The following is an 18,254-nucleotide window of genomic DNA, read 5'->3' as shown; positions in this document are numbered from 1 at the left end:
GGAACAGACAATTTACTAATGGATTTGTTTCTCTGGCTGCATGATAATCTCAAAATACAGAAATGCAAGAGCATAGAGGTAAAAAGGCCCCAACAATAATCTAGGTTAAATCTATCGTGACCCCTTTCTCCACACTTTTGTCCCCCCATGCAGTGTGGTTGCTTTTGGTTACCACCTAAGGGGGTTTGAAATTGTGTAAATATGGGGATGGGGGGGGGGGGGGGGGGCAACAGAGCTAGATGGAAGGACCCACCCCACCTATACAATTATAGGGGAAACACTGACCCAACCATGACCAGCCTACTAACCCTTTCCCTGAGCATATGGGGCTACTAGTGAAGTGATTCAAACCGTGGTAAATATGAGTGTTGTATGGTTGTTGGCCTATATTGTACATATGGTATGTTCTGCTGTCAATAACAATCAGAATGGTGACCAGCTGTGTCTATGTCATCTTCCAGGACGACAGTTGTCGCGGTAGCCACCTTCCTGGACGCCTTTCAGAAAGTGGCTGATCTGGCAACCGGCAGCAGAGGTAAGCAGATGTGCATCATAGCCGGGGGGCAATGAAGTGTGTGTGGTTTGGAGGGTGAATGGCAGTGAGGTATTGTGGGGTCTGGTTGTGATGCCAAGGACACGTGTTGCCAGAGGAAATCATGTTTTCTCCGTGTTGCTGTTGTAGTCTTTCATGTTCTATACATGAGTCTGGTTGTCTTGATCATTTAGAATGATTTCCAAAGATCCACATCACAAGATCCATGTCCCTCTTTAGCCAGCTCTCTACTTGGCCTTTCATTTGGACTTCAAAGAGCCACTAAGAGTCATGCTCACTCACCCTCCTATTAACCTCTTAACCTCTAACCTGACATGCTGGCAGACACTTGAACCCTGAGGTGTCCACATCATTGATGGATGCATGTACAGTATATCCAGGTCTTGGAAACAGATGTGTACATACCGAGTATCCTAATACACTATGTCAACAAACAGCTAAATGTCAACATAACTGGAGCTGCCTTGTCATTTCTGAAGGCATGATACTACCTAACTGACGATGTGGTGAATATTTTGGCCATACCCACTTTTATGTGGTAATAGTGAGCGTATTACATTTATGACAGCCTTACGAATGCTTTATGAATGTCTTCTTAAGGAGTAGCCTGAACTGTCAAGCTTCCATCAGCAGTATTGGTGGTTATAAGGTGGTTGACAGAGTGGTTGTAACATGCAGGAAGGGGTGGTTTGTGGCTAGGTCAGGGTTGGTCTGTCTGCCCACTACAGAGCCCTGTCATGATCACTGACTGTCACAGTGACAAAGCGAGCCACAATCAGGCAGTCACTCATCACTTAGCTAATTTAAGGGCCAGTAGGTCAGTGGAGCATTGTCATGTAATGTGAAGGGTGTCACATTTTAAATTGGTGCCTAGAACTGTCATGTTCCCTCAAACACTTTAACTTTTTCCAGTGTAAACACGAGAAGATGGTACAAAAACACGACCGCGAACTGTGGTTGTCGTCGCTTCAGGTGCAGGTTTGTTTTGAGACCACTTTTATGTGTTGATACTGAGCGCCTCAAGAGAGGGTTTACAGTTGAAGTCGACAGAGAGTGCATGTCCTGAATAGAATGGACTCCTCCTTTGGAGACTTTTGTCACTTTAAGTGGTAAGGTGGGATACACGACAATGGACAGAGTGAAGTGTGAATGGTGACCTCCTTTTCCACTCCTCTCCTCCTTTTTCTCCCTCCTTTCTCTGTCAAGAGTCCAGGCTGTTTCAATAACATGTAGACAGACTCATACCCGCAGCGATTAGTAAAGTTTTAGGCCATAACAAAGGAAATGCATTGGCCTTTAGTATCAATATGTAAAAGAAATCATTTCATTATTAAAACCCCTCTGATTCTTCTGTAATATGATCTCATCCCTTCCGATCCAAATACACGCTTTTCAATACCTCACTCACTTTATTCAGTCCTATAATGTTTATTGGTTCTGGCTGCTATAGATTTAGTTTAATCCTACATAAGCTACATAACCCTATTAATACATGTCCACGTATTCATATCCTCTAACTGTGTATTATCACAGCCAGTCAGTTAGACGCTCACAAGTCAAAAGCCACAGTTGAAGGCCTTTCAACACAGAGGATGAAAGGTCAACATCTGACAATACCTTTCAACTGTGTAGGTGTACGGGGATATCAACCCAGCGCAGGGAGGAGTCACAGCGGAAATAGCCAGCAGTAATGAATAAAGCATTTTCTTACACGGAGCACCTCAATCCAGTTTGTCAATGTGATTTCTTTCAAAACCAATTTTTTAATAGGCTATTGTAAATCTATTATGTAGTATTGCCTAGGAGAGAGAATCTGAACTGGTGGCTCAAAAAAAAGTTTTGAACATGTCATGGTTGTCTGAGTAAAGAATTGACATAAACTAGGTAGGATGTGTGTAGAAATGTAACTTACGTTTTTTAAATAATTTAATCTCTGAACAATTTCAAAATAGAGCTATTGTATTAGCAGCACTGTGTTTTGGGTGATTTTGTGGTCTTTGTGGTTTATTAACGTTCTTCGTCAAGAATATGGGCAAAATTGTATTATTGACAATGAGAGGTGGGGATGTTGTTCCCTTGTCATATAATACCAATATAGCATAAAGAATTGTTTTCCAGATTGCATTTCGGCGATTCTTTTTCGCGACGCGAACTTTGGGTCGCAACTGAGACAACCTGGTTCAATTTGGGTCCCGAGGCAAAACCAGTGGGATGAGATTGTCTGCCACAGAGTAGTCCAAATGTGTAGTCAGCATGTGTATGTTTACAGATGTCTTTGTTGTGCGATAGGTCTGTCTTTGCTCCATGTCAACAGGCATTGTCACATAGACATGAAAACGTCATTATGGCAGGTTCCATAGATGCGTCACACTGCACCGTGATTAACCATTGGCTGTCTTTGTGTGCGAGTCCCTAGACGGGGGAGATAGACTGAGTGTAGGGAGGGACATTTTTCAATCTAAAGTGGAGTACACCTAAAATAGCAGAGCCTTGCCCTCCTTCTTTTTTTATTACTCGGTCTGACTGCCTGGGTGTGGTGTGAGACAGGCCGTATTATGACCACGTACGGTCAGGGTGGTGACCGCGGTCAGGGCCCAACACAACGTCCAGTCAGGGCTTTGTTGATGGGACACACAGGGCCACTAATGTTTGTCTTCTTTGTGCCCTTTGTTTGTGCCTTATGGGTCTTACAAGGTCATTTGCTCCAATGCGTGTTACCCATTATCCACTTATGCAGTCACACAGCCTTTGAGTAACTATAAGGTTCCTAAAGGATAGGCCTACAATTGTCAGTGCCCAGCCCAGATGGTCTATAAACTACCAGTTTAAACAGTCACACTACTCAAGTCCACACCTCTATCCTTTATCCTTAATCCAGGATGAACGACTCCTTTAGTAAGCTACGCTATGCCCCAAACTCATTTTCATATCTATCTGCGTCTCAAAGAGGCCGTCACGAGCGGGTGGCCATATCTGCTTGGCTCCTGTCCTGTCCATCCACACAGCAGCTAGTCACAGCCAGACCGGTGCTCATGGCAACAAGTATGGAAATCAGGAGGGCTGGTCCCACCTCTGGAGCCATGCTGCAGGAGTACTTAGCTGCTCAGCAGTGGGATGCAGCATAAGCAATAGAAGTAGACCATTATGAAGTGTAGTGTATGACATAAGTGTGTTATGACACCTGACATAGGACTTTGTTTATGTTGATGAGCCCTTCAGTGTGATGGAAATGTGATTTCGATTTCCAATGGATCTGAACACCAATGTTTGTGAAGGTGATGATTTCTTGCACCAGATCATGTAATAAGCCCTTTGTGTTATTTAATGGACATTTGGCACTCAAATCTAATGCTAAGTGCACCATAGAACTAGAAGTTACAGAACAGTCATCACTTCCAAAAGCAAGTATTAAACACATGTTTGCTACTCTAGCACACTCACATTTGAAATTTCAGTTTGCATGCAACAAGCATTCAACAGCTAAATCTATCCTACTTCCTCTGACGCAGCACTGCTAATGCCTTTATATGAAAATCTGGAGACACAGTCATTCTGCCTGCTCTATTTCTATATCCACCTATTTGCTATGTACTGTGTGGGTGTGGTTGCCATGGCGCCCCACTGCCAGGAAGGATTCCTTTCTTGAAAGGCTCGGGGTGTTGTGGCAGCAGCCGCGCCAGATGTCAGCAACCATTCTGTGTTGCCTTTGAGAGGTTTAGATCATGCAGGTAAAAAGGCTAGCCTGGTCCCAGATCTGTTTCTGCTGCCTTGACAGCTCATACATGTGAAAAAGACTAGGAGTGGCCAAGACAGCACAAAGACAGTGGCGTAGCGCAGTTTCGCATGGCTCCCTGCAAGGTCCGAGGAAGGCCCCCCATGGGGCAGAGAAAAAACTGTGAAGTATTATAGATTATTTCATGCTATTTTACACATTTTGCCCTGAGGCTGAGAGAAAATGTTGCTGTTTTAGAGCTTAGAGATCCTTGAAAGATGGAACAATCTCAACATTTCCCCCACAAATATTAGTCTTAGTATTAACAAAATGTAAAATTATATATTTTGATAGCTTATACTTTGGTCTATCACACCATGTAAAGGAACAACCTCCTAATTATTATACATTTTTCATCAATCGCAACTAACTGGATTTTTGTCAACTCCGGCAGACACCATGAAAGTCATTTCATTTTGAACATAATGGTCCAACAAGTGTTTAAAGGTCTTGATTGTTTAATTCTAAAATGAGATGATTGAAATAAGTAATAGAAATCTCCAAACATATTTTTATTTTATAGCACTCTAAATGTTACAGGGCTAGTTACATTTAGAACATAAAACAACATTTACAAAGCAAACATTATCCCTTAGGTCTAGCATAGCAAATTGTTTAAGCAAATGTTGCAGGACAGTGGTTACAATATTTTGAGTCCATCAGTTGACAACAGATATGGAAAACAGACATTTTTTTACTCCAAAAATAAAAGTGCAATACAAACATTTGTAAAATATGGGAAATTATTCACCAATTATTCATTTGAAAATCCCCAATAAAAACACAACCATTTTATCAAATCTTTCAGCACTCTGATGGAGTTGACGTTAGACAAAAATCTGACAGAGTTGATGTTTTATGGAGACAAAAATGTCTGTTTCCTTCTTCATTCAAGTGGTATACACAGTAGCAGTTGAATTGCTTTGTGGCTCTAAAACGTAATTAAAAGTAACATATCTTAACCAAAATTAATATTCTATCAGGCAGACAGTTTAGGATTGTGACCACGGTGATTTCAAAATTGTTTGTTTAAATCTATCAAAGCTAGAGAACTTTACAGACCATGAGTGGTCTTGTTGCACTACATGTAATGAGGACATGAATAAGGGGTCTTTATGGTATAGTTGACCCTGCTCATTCCTGATTCATTTAGGATTGTAGACAAATCTGACAGACTTGACCAAATCTCGGGACACATATTTTAGGAATCACAGTTTTGAGAAATATTCTTTCAAGTCACAGAGGGCTATCACAAGAAACTACATAAAATCATTTTCAGTTAATATCCATTATTGCCACTTTTTTGAATTTTAGTGAGAGAGGTGAAAAGGTTTGATGATTCACTAAGATATGTAGTGGAGAAATTACTGTTGCAGCAGGACTTGCATCAACGTCACATGCAGTGGTTAAATTTGAAGGGAATGGAGTTCCACCTCCTTAGGTTTAGAGACAACCGTCAAAAATGGTAATTGAAAAACAAGGCCTACTGAGAATATGAAAATGTGAATATCCACATCAAACCATATGCTAGGCCCTAATTGATGATTGTAAAATGTACTACAACATACATAAAACCTTCAGACAGATGATATGTAGTTATTATGTAGATTAATTGGTGGACCACAGTTTCAACACCGGCCCATAAGCTGATTTGATGTGGCCGGCCAAGGCCTTTTTGTTTATGTCCCCTGGAGGACATGCAAGTGGGCAGATCACCGGAGGATGCACAGTGAGTGGTCCCCACACAGACAGAAGGACAGGCATGCCAGTCAGTACGAAAGGCCTCGGTGTCGTCAACAGTACAGATGGACTCCTTTGGCAGCTTCTGCTTTTATGATTTCATCTCTGCAAAAGAGAGAGATCAAATTCACTGCATCGCGAAAGACAAAGCATTGTTATAATCTCAAGAGATTTCCATTGCAAATGTTCACTGTAAAGGGGTAGATTTGTTGAATTATTTGTGCTAGTGCAAAGGTAGAACCAATTATTTTCCAAAGGGTTAATCAAAGGGTTTACGATAATATCAAAGGCTTACTAAGGGGATGCCGGAGACCTAAAGGTAAAATGTAAGTAGAGGCAACCTCATGTTTTAGCTTTGTGCTTTGTTTTTGTTCGTTTTTTTTAGGCCCTTTTGAAAATATCAGTGCAAATTTTGACCAGGTAAATCACATACTAAACTTAGCAAAAAAAAGAAACGTCCTCTCACTGTCAAGTGCGTTTATTTTCAGCAAACTTAACATGTGTAAATATTTGTATGAACATAACAAGATTCAACAACTGAGACATAAACTGAACAAGTTCCACAGACATGTGACAAACTGAAATGGAATAATGTGTCCCTGAACAAAGGGGGGTCAAAATCAAAAGTAACAGTCAGTATCTGGTGTGGCCACCAGCTGCATTAAGTACTGCAGTGCATCTCCTCCTCATAGACTGCACCAGATTTGCCAGGTCTTGCTGTGAGATGTTACCCCACTCTTCCACCAAGGCACCTGCAAGTTCCCGGACATTTCTAGGGGGAATGGCCCTAGCCCTCACCCTCCGATCCAACAGGTCCCAGATGTGCTCAATGGTATTGAGATCAGGGCTCTTCGCTGGCCATGGTAGAACACTGACATTCTTGTCGTGCAAGAAATCACGCACAGAATGAGCAGTATGGCTGGTGGCATTGTCATGCTGGAGGGTCATGTCAGGATGAGCCAGCAGGAAGGGTACCACTTGAGGGAGGAGGATGTCTTCCCTGTAACGCACAGCGTTGAGATTGCCTGCAATGACAACAAGCTCAGTCCGATGATGCTGTGACACACCGCCCCAGACCATGACGGACCCTCCACCTCCAAATCGATTCCGCTCCAGAGTACAGGCCTCGGTGTAACGCTCATTCCTTCGACGATAAATGCGAATCCGACCATCACCCCTGGTGAGACAAAACCGCGACTCGTCAGTGAAGAGCACTTCTTGCCATTCCTGTCTGGTCCATTGACCGTGGGTTTGTTGCCGGTAATGTCTGGTGAGGACCTGCCTTACAACAGGCCTATAAGCCCTCAGTCCAGCCTCTCTCAGCCTATTGCAGACATTCTGAGCACTGATGGAGGGATTGTGCATTCCTGGTGTAACTCGAGCAGTTGTTGTTGCCATCCTGTACCTGTCCCGCAGGTGTGATGTTCGGATGTGCCAATCCTGTGCAGGTGTTGTTACACGTGGTATGCCACCGCGAGGACGATCAGCTGTCCCTCCTGTCTCCCTGTAGCACTGTCTTAGGCGTCTCACAGTACGGACATTGCAATTTATTGCCCTGGCCACATCTGCAGTCCTCATGCCTCCTTGCAGCATGCCTAAGGCATGTTCACGCAGATGAGCAGGGACCCTGGTCATCTTTCTTTTTGTGTTTTTCAGAGTCAGTAGAAAGGCCTCTTTAGTGTCCTAAGTTTTCATAACTGTGACCTTAATTGCCTACCGTCTGATAACTGTTAGTGTCTTAAGGTGCATGTTCATTAATTGTTTATGGTTCATTGAACAAGCATGGGAAACAGTGTTTAAACCCTTTACAATGAAGATCTGTGAAGTTATTTGGATTTTTACTAATTATCTTTGAAAGACAGGGTCCTGAAGAAGGGGCATTTCTTTTTTTGCTGAGTTTAGTAAATCACATTTTGTTAATTAATTCAATTTTTGGGTTGATTTTGCTGAATCTACTTTCCTTAGTAGCTAAGCCTGACAGACTTACCTGGCAGTTTTGGCCACTGTCCAATTTTAACAACATTCAACCTAGCAGCTCACCCTCAAAGTAAACCTCCCTGTAGTCCCTGCAGTCTCTCTTTCTAAGCCCACAGCTTCACCTCAAATCTTTGTAGCTCTATGAAGCTCTACTCCCGACCCACCCACCGCTACCCTGTGGGTGAAATCTACAGCAAAGGGTATGTTTCTTCCGAATAATTTTACATGAGTTGTTTGCCACAAGATCATAAATGATTAAATTAGAGAAACCTCAGTAGATTCCATTAGATAATGAAGTAATGGTTGAGGGATAAATCCTAGGCGTTGCACTCGACCTAAAAGTGTATTCTCCCTGCAGTTCACGGAAAAGTCGGTTTGTGGCAATGGTGTGGCCAGGTCTCTTCCTGTTGCGTGCCTAAACTGCCCTATAGTGTCATGGCTGGCTCGTTCACCCCTGAACCCATGTCCCATAATGTACTCTGGGAAACAGGAGACCACTATGTATCTACTCTACGCTCAACTCAGTGGCCACGTTCCAACAATCTCATATCCTCCTAACCTCATCTCTTCTCCTTCAGTGCCACTGATCTGAAAGGACTTGTTCCCGAACGGTCTCAAATGTCCTCCTACCCTTGTCTCCTTTCCTCTACTTCCACTGATCTGAAAGGACTTGTCTCAAATATCCTCCTTCCGTCATCTCCCATCCTTCACACCTACTGGTCTGAAAAGACTTCATAGGGGAATGTATCAAGGCAAAATCATATTCCATGCATTCACATGTCGGAGGCCACGAATGAAAGGACATGAGGAAAGGAAAGTCGAATGTGTTCCAATGTGTGTGGTCTGGCAGAGTTGATAGGGCAACAAGCCCCACCTGTCCCCCTCCATATAGATTATACTGGCATTAATTGAGTGTGTAATAATGTAAATACAAGCAGGCTGATGTGGGCTGTAGCATAGCAACAGCAGGCGGAGTTCCTGACGTCACTGAGCACTTGATCAACTGTCAGTATGTTTGGAGGGGAGGGAATGTGCTCTGCTTCTCTAGATGCATACATGAAATGCCTCCCGCAGATTCAGTGCTATGTGTGTGATGCAATTTACATGGTTGGCTAGGCTAGTAGAAGGATCTGAGGCATAAATGACAAGTATTCTCAGACTGCTTGTGATGTGTGAAGTGGTCAGTGGTAGCCTGTATGAAAGATAGAAGTGTTGACATAAACCCATAGCTTATGGCACCATATGATATACTGTAAGAAGGTGGTATAACGACTCCTTTCGCACTCTCCTTTCGCATCTCTCTCTCTCTCTCTCTCTCTCTCTCTATCTATCTCTCTCACACACATACACTTTCTCTCTCTCTCATCCATGCATGCATTTTGTTTAATCCAGTTGTTATCATTCAACACCCTCAATTGTGGCATCCTCAAACATTTTGCTATCTAATTCTCATGCAAGCAGTGTGTGATAGCTGGGTAGCTGGCGAAGCACGCTCAATCGATGTAATAAAACAGCGACTGTCATTTTTTGTTACCAAGATGATCGTGAAAATAGCTGAATACCTGCATCCAACTATCCACGTTGCCCTTTCTCCTGTAGCGTGTTTGGCTATGTTCTCCCCCAGCTGACCGTACAGCCAGAGTACATGCTTGAATTATTAACTAGGATCACCCAGCAGGTGAGTCTCTGTGTTCTTTCATGTACTTCACATCACCCCCACCCCCGTTTAATTAGTTATGAAGCCCTGCTCGCCTCTGCTCGTTAGTGTGAATCAAACAGCATAATTTACCGACCTTACGTCTGTTGATATCTACTATAAAAATGTATTTACTATGAATGTGATGTGGTTGTCTCACTTAGCTATCTTCAGATAGAATAAGAGCATCTGGTAAATGACTCAAATGTAAATGTAAAAATGTTGGTCTGTTACCAAGGCCCAGTATAGCCCGGTAGTTGTGTAGCCACAATGGAGTAGATGGTAGAAGTTGGTGATAGAACTGGTCCAGGGTCAGATATTGTATTTTGCTTCCTAATGGTCAAGGTTGGTGTAGGGGAATCTGATCTGTGGTTAGAGGTGTAGATGTATGAGGAGCTCCATGGTAAAAACCTCCTAAGAATCAAATAAAAAATATTTGTTTTATTTGTCACATACACATGATTAGCAGATGTTATTGTGAGTGTAGTGAAATGCTTGTGCTTCTAGTTCCAACAGTGCAGTAACAGTAATCTAACAATTCCACAACAACTAATACAGACAAATCTAAGTAAGGGGATGGAATAAGAATATATACATTTAAAGATATGGATGAGGGATGACTGGGCGGCATAGGCAAGATGCAATAGATCGTATAAAATACAGTATATATATATATATATATATATATGACTAATGCAAGATATGTAAACATTATTAAAGTGGCATTATTAAAGTGACTAGTGATCCATGTATTAAAGTGACAAATGATTTCAAGTCTGTATGTAGGCAGCAGCCTCTCTGTGCTGGTGATGGCTGTTTCACAGTCTGATGGCCTTGAGATAGAAGCTGTTTTTCAGTCCCTCGGTCCCAGCTTTGATGCACCTGTACTGACCTTGACTTCCGGATGGTAGCGGAGTGAAAAGGCAGTGGCTCGGGTGGTTGTTGTCCTTGATGATATTTTTGGCCTTCCTGTGACATCTGGTGCTGTAGGTGTCCTGGAGGGCAGGTCATTTGTCCCCGGGGACGGGTTGTGCATACCGCACCACCCTCTGGAGAGCCTTGTGGTTGTGGGCAGTGCAGTTGCCATACCAGGCGGTGATACAGCCCGACAAGATGCTCTCAACTCTCTACAAGATCTTTCAATCGCCAAGGGCACTTGTCATTGTCATGAAATGTGAAGCCCACGTTATGAGATACTACTCTACTTGTTTATACACTATTGTCCATTGTCTGAAGCATGTTGTCTGGTGAGAGCCCACAGGGAGAAGAGATGCCAGGGAGAGTTTAGTGGTCACCAGGGGAACAGAGCATCTAGTAAAGGTTGAATAGCTCTTCAATAATTCACACTCAATAATTCAATCATTCACACTTGGGTTGTGACTTTTGAGTTGCGGGATTCAAATAAAAAATAACGTTGAATTTAGGTCAAAACAAAGTTGATAGGTCACTGATCTCTTGATCGACTCCCAGTTTCACCTATCTTTTTGCCAAAACATGTTGTCATTGAACATGAACCGGATGCTCGGCTAGACAATGCTGGTAGCAACAGAACATAGTGCTTGGGTGGAGTGTAAAAGAGAGCAGCTAACCTCTTCTACCTCAGAAACACTATGTTCCATTTAGAATATGTGGGATTCGAATCCCGCATTGTGACAGTTTACAGTAAACTCGGTAGTGTTTGTGTTAACTCTCACGGTGTACCATTTCCATAAATGCACTGTTGTTGTCTCACATTAGCCTAAATATACAATGTTCCTAGAACACTGCAGCATAGTATTTTAAAATGAGAGTACCTCAGGAAGGGACACGGTTACTGTATGGAAGGGGGTAGGGTTGTCTGACAACCTTTTCTCAGTGCTTTGTTGCACACCACAGTTAGAATACATCCATCACTGCTTTCGTGGTGCACAAACAACACACACCTCGTCCGACACAATTTCCACAAACAGCGCCACTCACATGTTGGCAAGCCTTCAGGCAGCTAGCTAGAGAGAGCATAATTCCAAAGATACTGCAGATTGCCCTAGATCCAATATATACTAGATAGATAGAACGCTATACTAGATGCTATCGTCAGATCAAAGCCACAGGTTAGGCAGCGGAGGCCCAAACATAGAGTGGCGTTGTGCCTGAAGCAGGCTCTGTGTGGTAAACATGATGGAACGGTGATATGAATCACAGTGTGCACATTCTGGGACAGTCAATGAAGACGTGTGCGTTAGTATTATATTAAGTGCTTTCTCTGGTTGCTGGGAATTCAGAAATCAGTTGAGTTACTTTGTATGCATTTAGTTTTCTTCTTTGATGGGACTACATATAGGGAAACATGTTCTATTGCTTCAGAAACACTGTAGTGGGATGAATTGGGTACTTCTAAAGAGGAGTAACTGAGTTCATTTGATCCTGGGAGTAGCCGTACCTATCAGGGCGTAGATGTTGCACTGTCATACTCCCAATGTTCTTCATTTCCAAGTTGTATCCACTGTTTATTAAAGTGTTATAGAGCATGGCCTCAACAGGCTTCAACCATGCAGACCACGCACACTTTGGCTGTGGCCCAATTCTCTTAATAGACATAAAATAACTTGAATACAAAACACCCCTCTCTCTCTCTCTGGTCTGATATGATGAATTCATGGCTGGTTTGTTTAGTAGGCGTTTTGCTTTCGAGGCTAGCCAGGGATCCAGAAGCCAGCCGGTCAGAAGAGTTCAGTCCCGCTCCGGAAATTGGGCCTCATTAAATCTATGCTACCCTGAGGGCACGATCACAATGCACGATCAACCCCGATGCGCTAGCCTGATATTTCCATATCAGACATGCATGTGTATGGGAAAAGACATGACGATAGCGCAGGAACTGATTAGGAATCTAGCAGGGCTGAGTGAGAGTGAGTGAGTGAGAGTGAGTGAGCGCAAGCAAGCACACTGGATAGCAGGATGTGACCTACATCCTCCTCCATCCTGCTTCTCTGTCTAATTTCAAAGCCCCAACAGAATTAATGAAACAGACCGGATGATATCTTGCTGCACTAGAGGATGAAGGAGGGAACTAGGAGGACGAGGACAGTGACACATTCAAAGGATCCTCTAATATAACCGTTTCCATTGGGATCATTTTTGGCGTGAAACGAGTTGGCTGTTGTCTTCATTGTGTCGGAGGGCCTTTTCATTTCTACCTCTCTAAGAATTACATCAATGTTTTTTCAATAAATGAAAGCTAATTAAAGGCGAGTGGGGTACGGGAAGCGTTCCCGTCGGTAACGTTACCCCCACCGCCTCACTCGCGTTTCAAAGTGAATAAACACCAATTAACCGTCTACCCAAAATAAGCGTGCCACGCACCAGCCCCTCGTATGGGGAGATAAGGTGGGTAACAAAGCGAGCGGCGCCTCACCAAATAACTATGCTAATCACAGCTGATTACGAAGGCTAGGTACAGTGCAGTGGAATTGTCTAGGTTTTAAGAAGAACAACCTACGTTTTAAGTGCTCTCCTTTCAAACCTCCATTACTCCCTGGTCGTCAAGGTTGTAGACGCTTTATTTTGTCCTTCATTTCATCATGGCTCTGTTTTCTCCTGCCCATTAACTTTTACCTGACGATAGCTCAACATAGGCTTATCATCATAACGGTGTCCCTTCTTGTTCAGATTTGGCCTGGTTATGTGGGTAGGCCATAAAAGACATGAGTAAAATGGGGATTAGGACCACATTTATTTTAGCCCTAGATGTCTTTCAGCCGCGGTCCGGGTCATCTCGCAACTAGGACTAGACGGTGTCACATTGTCGCTCATTAAGTCCGGTGAATAATCCCAGACCCGGACCCAGATATGTGTGTCAAAGACTGAGGGATGAAAAGAAGAGAACTAGGCCTCTGTGGCAGGGGGCTGGAAGACGACAAATGGAGTGAGAACCAAATGAAGAGATTGAAGAGAGAGTGTGTGTGTGTGTGTGTGTGTGTGTGTGTGTGTGTGTGTGTGTGTGTGTGTGTGTGTGTGTGTGTGTGATGGATACTCTGGGGCTTATTCTTTTAGCATTCAGCTGCAGTACACACACAGGAAACAGAGCCATGAGTGTAATGCCAATGGGTAGTAGTGACTGAGGCTGCCAGTGGAAAAGTGTTTTCCTTTCCTCACTGGTGGCTTTAGCTACAGATTACTGCTCCAATGAGGGAATTGATTTTGGTTAGAGACTAGTGACAAGAACTGGGTCATATTCATCTGGCCACACCGTAGCAAAACATTTTTGCAACAGAAAACAAAACAAAAACTAGTCTTTCTTATTGGGCAAGTTCAGGTAGTCCCTCCCTGTTTCAGTCCGTTTTCTTCTATTTGATGCGTAGTTAATACAACCCTGGAGTGGAATACAATGATGGGAGGGATGTACTGGATTAATACATAATGTTGTCTTGATTGGTTGACCTGCATAGTTATACTGCAATTAAGAAAAAGAAAACAGAATCCTGTCAAACTGAATGTTATTTGAAACCACACCCTAACTGCTGCACTTAACATCAGTTGAATTTCATATTAGTCCCACAGTCTTCCATGTGGCCTGCTTTGGTTTTCACAAGATGTGCCCTCAGTTTGTCTTACCCTCACAGTTTGCGAGACACTTTCTCTCTCCCAGTCGTCTCTTAGTAAATAGAGCCATCCTCAAAAGCCCTTATGAGGAAATACCAAGAGGCTGTGATGTCTCTTCGAACTCCTTGGCCCAGCCAGCCCTACCCGTCCTCTAGGGCTTTATGTCTGCCTGCATTCCTATAGCCGTCCTGTCTACCATCCCTACTCTCAGCTGTCAGTAAGTAGTCCAGTCTCTATGCCCCCCCCAGCCCCAGGCAGCTACAGGACCACCAGGTGCCAATGTACCTAATATAGAAGGGAGAGCCTTCTTCAATCTGATAGTCTGCACAGTTGCATAGAGACCAAAACCTGGGTTCAAATAGCCTAATATTTGTTTTCGTTTCAAATACGTTTAGGATTTGATTGAACCTGCGGGCATGGTTTGCAATTTTGCACTTTTGGGACTAAGTACCATTGGTTCCCTTGTGCCAGGTGAGCTCAATCAAGCTCAGCTTAAAAGCTCAGCTTAAGTATTTGAAATAATATTTATATTATTTGAACCCAGGTCTGATACAGACTGCACTGCAGTCTATCTTGTAGAGTCTGCACAGTCATACAGACACCACCTGCTATGGTATGAAGGTTGACTGGGCTCTACAGGGCTATAAACTGGGCTAATGGGGTGATATGATGAGTGGGAGGGAAGGAGGTTAGGGGGTTCTTTGGGATCTTATTTAAAGAATCTTGGAGGAATGTGAAGACTGTACCCCCACCCTTGAAGCTATTCGGAATGTGCGGTTCATTAGTTTCCGCCCTCACTGTCTTGATGAGGAACACTACGGGTGAGGAATTTTTAAAAGGAGTTAAGATGACCTTGTCGCCTGTAACGAACTGACGTAACACCATCCAAGACTGTCAGAGGGATTTGATATTGACAGCTTTCAGATATTCCACTGTGTCATGATTGGACCTGGCCATCGTCTCTCAGCCAATCAGAGCTTCCTCAGCAGTAATTGTGACATGATCACAATTAGGTGTTTTTGTTGACTTCACAGGTTGTCACGACTGTTAGCATAGTGGTGTCGCTGGCGATTTTGCAGTAGAATTTGCAAACTTTAACCACAACCTTTTCCTCAAATGTGAGGAAATGTGAAAAATAGTTCTGTTTAGCTAAAAACATCGGACCTTGGGTGACTTTTCTCTATTTCAAGGCAGCGGCTTATACTCCTTACTTTCTTAATAAAGTTAATAAAATGTCAGATTTGGTGGAGGAAGGGATTAGTACCACATTGCTCTATCCATTTCCCTGGCTACAATAGGCCTCATGACAATTGCCTCGATTTAAAAAACAAAGCCAAAGCCCAGACACATCAAATCTAAAAGAGTTAGCTTCATGGTGGTGAACTGAATGAAACCACTGCCACGTTGTACCATCCTCATCATTTCCGTTGTAAGCATGGGGTCTATGGCTCCGTCTGGCCCCATCTCTCAGCCTCGGCCATGTCCTCATCTGCTCCAATTCCCCGTCCCAGTTCTCTGCCTCCGCTATAGTCCCCTGCGGCGCCGAGGCTGGGATGGCGCTAGCACTAGCGTAGCGTCACACGTTAACACAGGCTAACACAGAGGGACAGGGACAGTTCCGCCTGCCTTCCCAGACTCCCGTCTTATGAAAGGGCCATTGTAGGACACTGCTGTATCTAAGCAGATATATAGACAGTGTTGTGTTTCACGATCAAGAAAAGCTGGGTTGTTGGTAGCTTAAATATGGTGCTCAGCCGAGCTAGGGTTAATTTAGTCTCAGTTTCAGTTTCCCTCCCATCAGAGCCTTCCCACATTTACACCCACAACAATCCATTCAAAACAAACCACAGACAAAACAAAGTCTACACGACTGTTTCTCATCTCCAGTTTGTATTTTCCTCCCTGAGTAGGCGTCTGACTACCAGTAGCAGTGTGGTGAGTATTCATGCCTGCGGTCTGTGCTTGTTTGCGGCCCTGCCTTGCCCATCCCAGGCCACACACACACACACACACACTCCACACCACAGCATCCTTGAGAGACACCACACATTCCTCATGCCCTGTCACGTTGTGTGAGCGTCAGTGGGAGAGGGAAAGAACAGCTCCGTTCCTGTTAGCTACTCAGGAGGAGGCTGATGCACTGAAATATAGAGGCAGGTGGTTGAATGGGCTTTCAGAGTAACCTAAGGAAATACACAGCAGATAGAACAACATTCGAAATAGCTAGAAGAAGAATGTGCCGTAAAGCATCACTCTCTGATTGTCCCACTGATCTTGATATAGTAGTCAGTGACATACTATGTAGATTTTGTTCAATTATTTTTTATTTTTTCCCTCACATTACCACCCATCCCCTAATTGTAGTGAACTAATGGACAATAACACTTAGGCTTCTACTTCCAGCTATACATACTATATATATTTTACGGACACAATGCCTTTTACAATAGTTATCTTTTGTTTGTTTTTAATCCCATTCTTCAGCTACCCTCAAACCCTCCCATCTATCTCTGAAGACCGTCCAATTTTGATTTGTCATATATTTGTAACTCAGCTGTTTCACAAAAGTTCTGAATCTCTATACATATCTTTACGGACACAGTTAGCTAACTATTGCGCTTAACGACTTTGGTCCCTGGGCCAAAAACATACATTGACATCTACATTTGGCTGTCTTGTCTGGACCAGACAGAATTATGGCGACACAGGTTGGTAAACACACTAAACTGTTGGCTCTGGTCTGGACAAAGAGGTGAATCGATCAGGCTGATTGTCAATAAAATGCCACCAACTCTGCTGTGATCAATACGTGTGTGTCAGATGTGGCCTGTTTGGCCAGAGGGCGTTGGCCAGCCTGCAAAGTCAGCACAGCGTGGCAGCACTAAACTACATCCTAAATGGCACCCTATTCCCTATATAGTGCACTACTTTCCACAGGGCTCTGGTCAAAAGTAGTGCACTATATAGAAAATAGGGTGCCATTTCACACAAACCCTACCAGCTTCCATTGCTCTGTATATTTCAAGCACTCTGAGAGCCTATGCTGTAGCTAGCTATGTAGGTTCCTTTCTGGTTTGTAGTATATTGGAGTCATGCTTTCTGTAGGTCCCTTTCAAACTATTCTGGGCCGATTGTTCCGCAACTAGATCCAAACCCTTGTAGATATTTTACGACAAAGCTCATAAAAAGGATTTGTGTTAGTGTTAGTGTTGTTAGTGTCTGTCGACCAAGTTCATTAGCACTCAGTGAATAATTTGTCATCTACAAATGATACATCAGCATAGACAGGTACTAGTTGTCTTCAATATGAATAGGCTATGTCTATATGTTTCTACTGAAATGCTCTGTCATACTACAACGACCATACTGACAGATGGAGACATCAGATGCAATCTTCCTCCTGCATCAAAGAGGAGGAGAGGAGAGAGGAGGAGAGAAGAGGTAACTCACTGAAGGTGAGAGAAGGGGAGAGGGAAGGGGGGGGTGAGAGAGGGCGTGAGGAGAGGGTGAGAAAGAAGGAAGGTGTTGCTGCAATGCAGTGCTCATCATGCCACAGGGCCCCCATGTCACAGCTATTAATAAGGAGTGCTATTCCATACATCAGCTATTCATGAGGGATCCTGGCAACCAGAGCCCCCGCGCCAACCAACCAGGTTATTTATAGATTTGGGGGTCAGGAGATTTTTCTGAGACTGGTAGTGTAGGGGCAGGACTTCACATACTAGGAGTAGGAGACAGTATGTGCGTGTGTGGAGGGGATGTGAGGAGATGGGGGGGGCTGCATGCCCATGTGTGTGTGTGTTTTGTGTGCGTGGAGCAGGAAATATGTCCGGAATTTTCCAAAGGTCTTCTGGATTTCAATTAGATGTAAACACACCACCACCCAAAGTACTGTAGCATATAAACACTGCTCACTATGTAAGATTGTGAGCGAA

At 43.6% G+C, this 18,254-nt stretch overlaps 1 protein-coding gene across 1 annotated transcript in view; it reads left to right on the top strand.

Moving 5' to 3' along the window:
- Positions 1-18,254, top strand: part of LOC115131579 (protein MTSS 1-like) — a 63,273-nt gene that overhangs the window by 8,766 nt on the left and 36,253 nt on the right. Inside the window, 1 exon segment of the mRNA XM_065020473.1 lies at positions 462-535. Within this exon segment, the coding sequence (XP_064876545.1) occupies positions 462-535 (74 nt within the window).

The sequence above is a fragment of the Oncorhynchus nerka genome, linkage group LG7 (genome assembly GCF_034236695.1).
Source record: "Oncorhynchus nerka isolate Pitt River linkage group LG7, Oner_Uvic_2.0, whole genome shotgun sequence".
Lineage (NCBI taxonomy): Eukaryota > Metazoa > Chordata > Actinopteri > Salmoniformes > Salmonidae > Oncorhynchus > Oncorhynchus nerka.
This window is presented reverse-complemented; position numbering and strand designations above follow the sequence as displayed.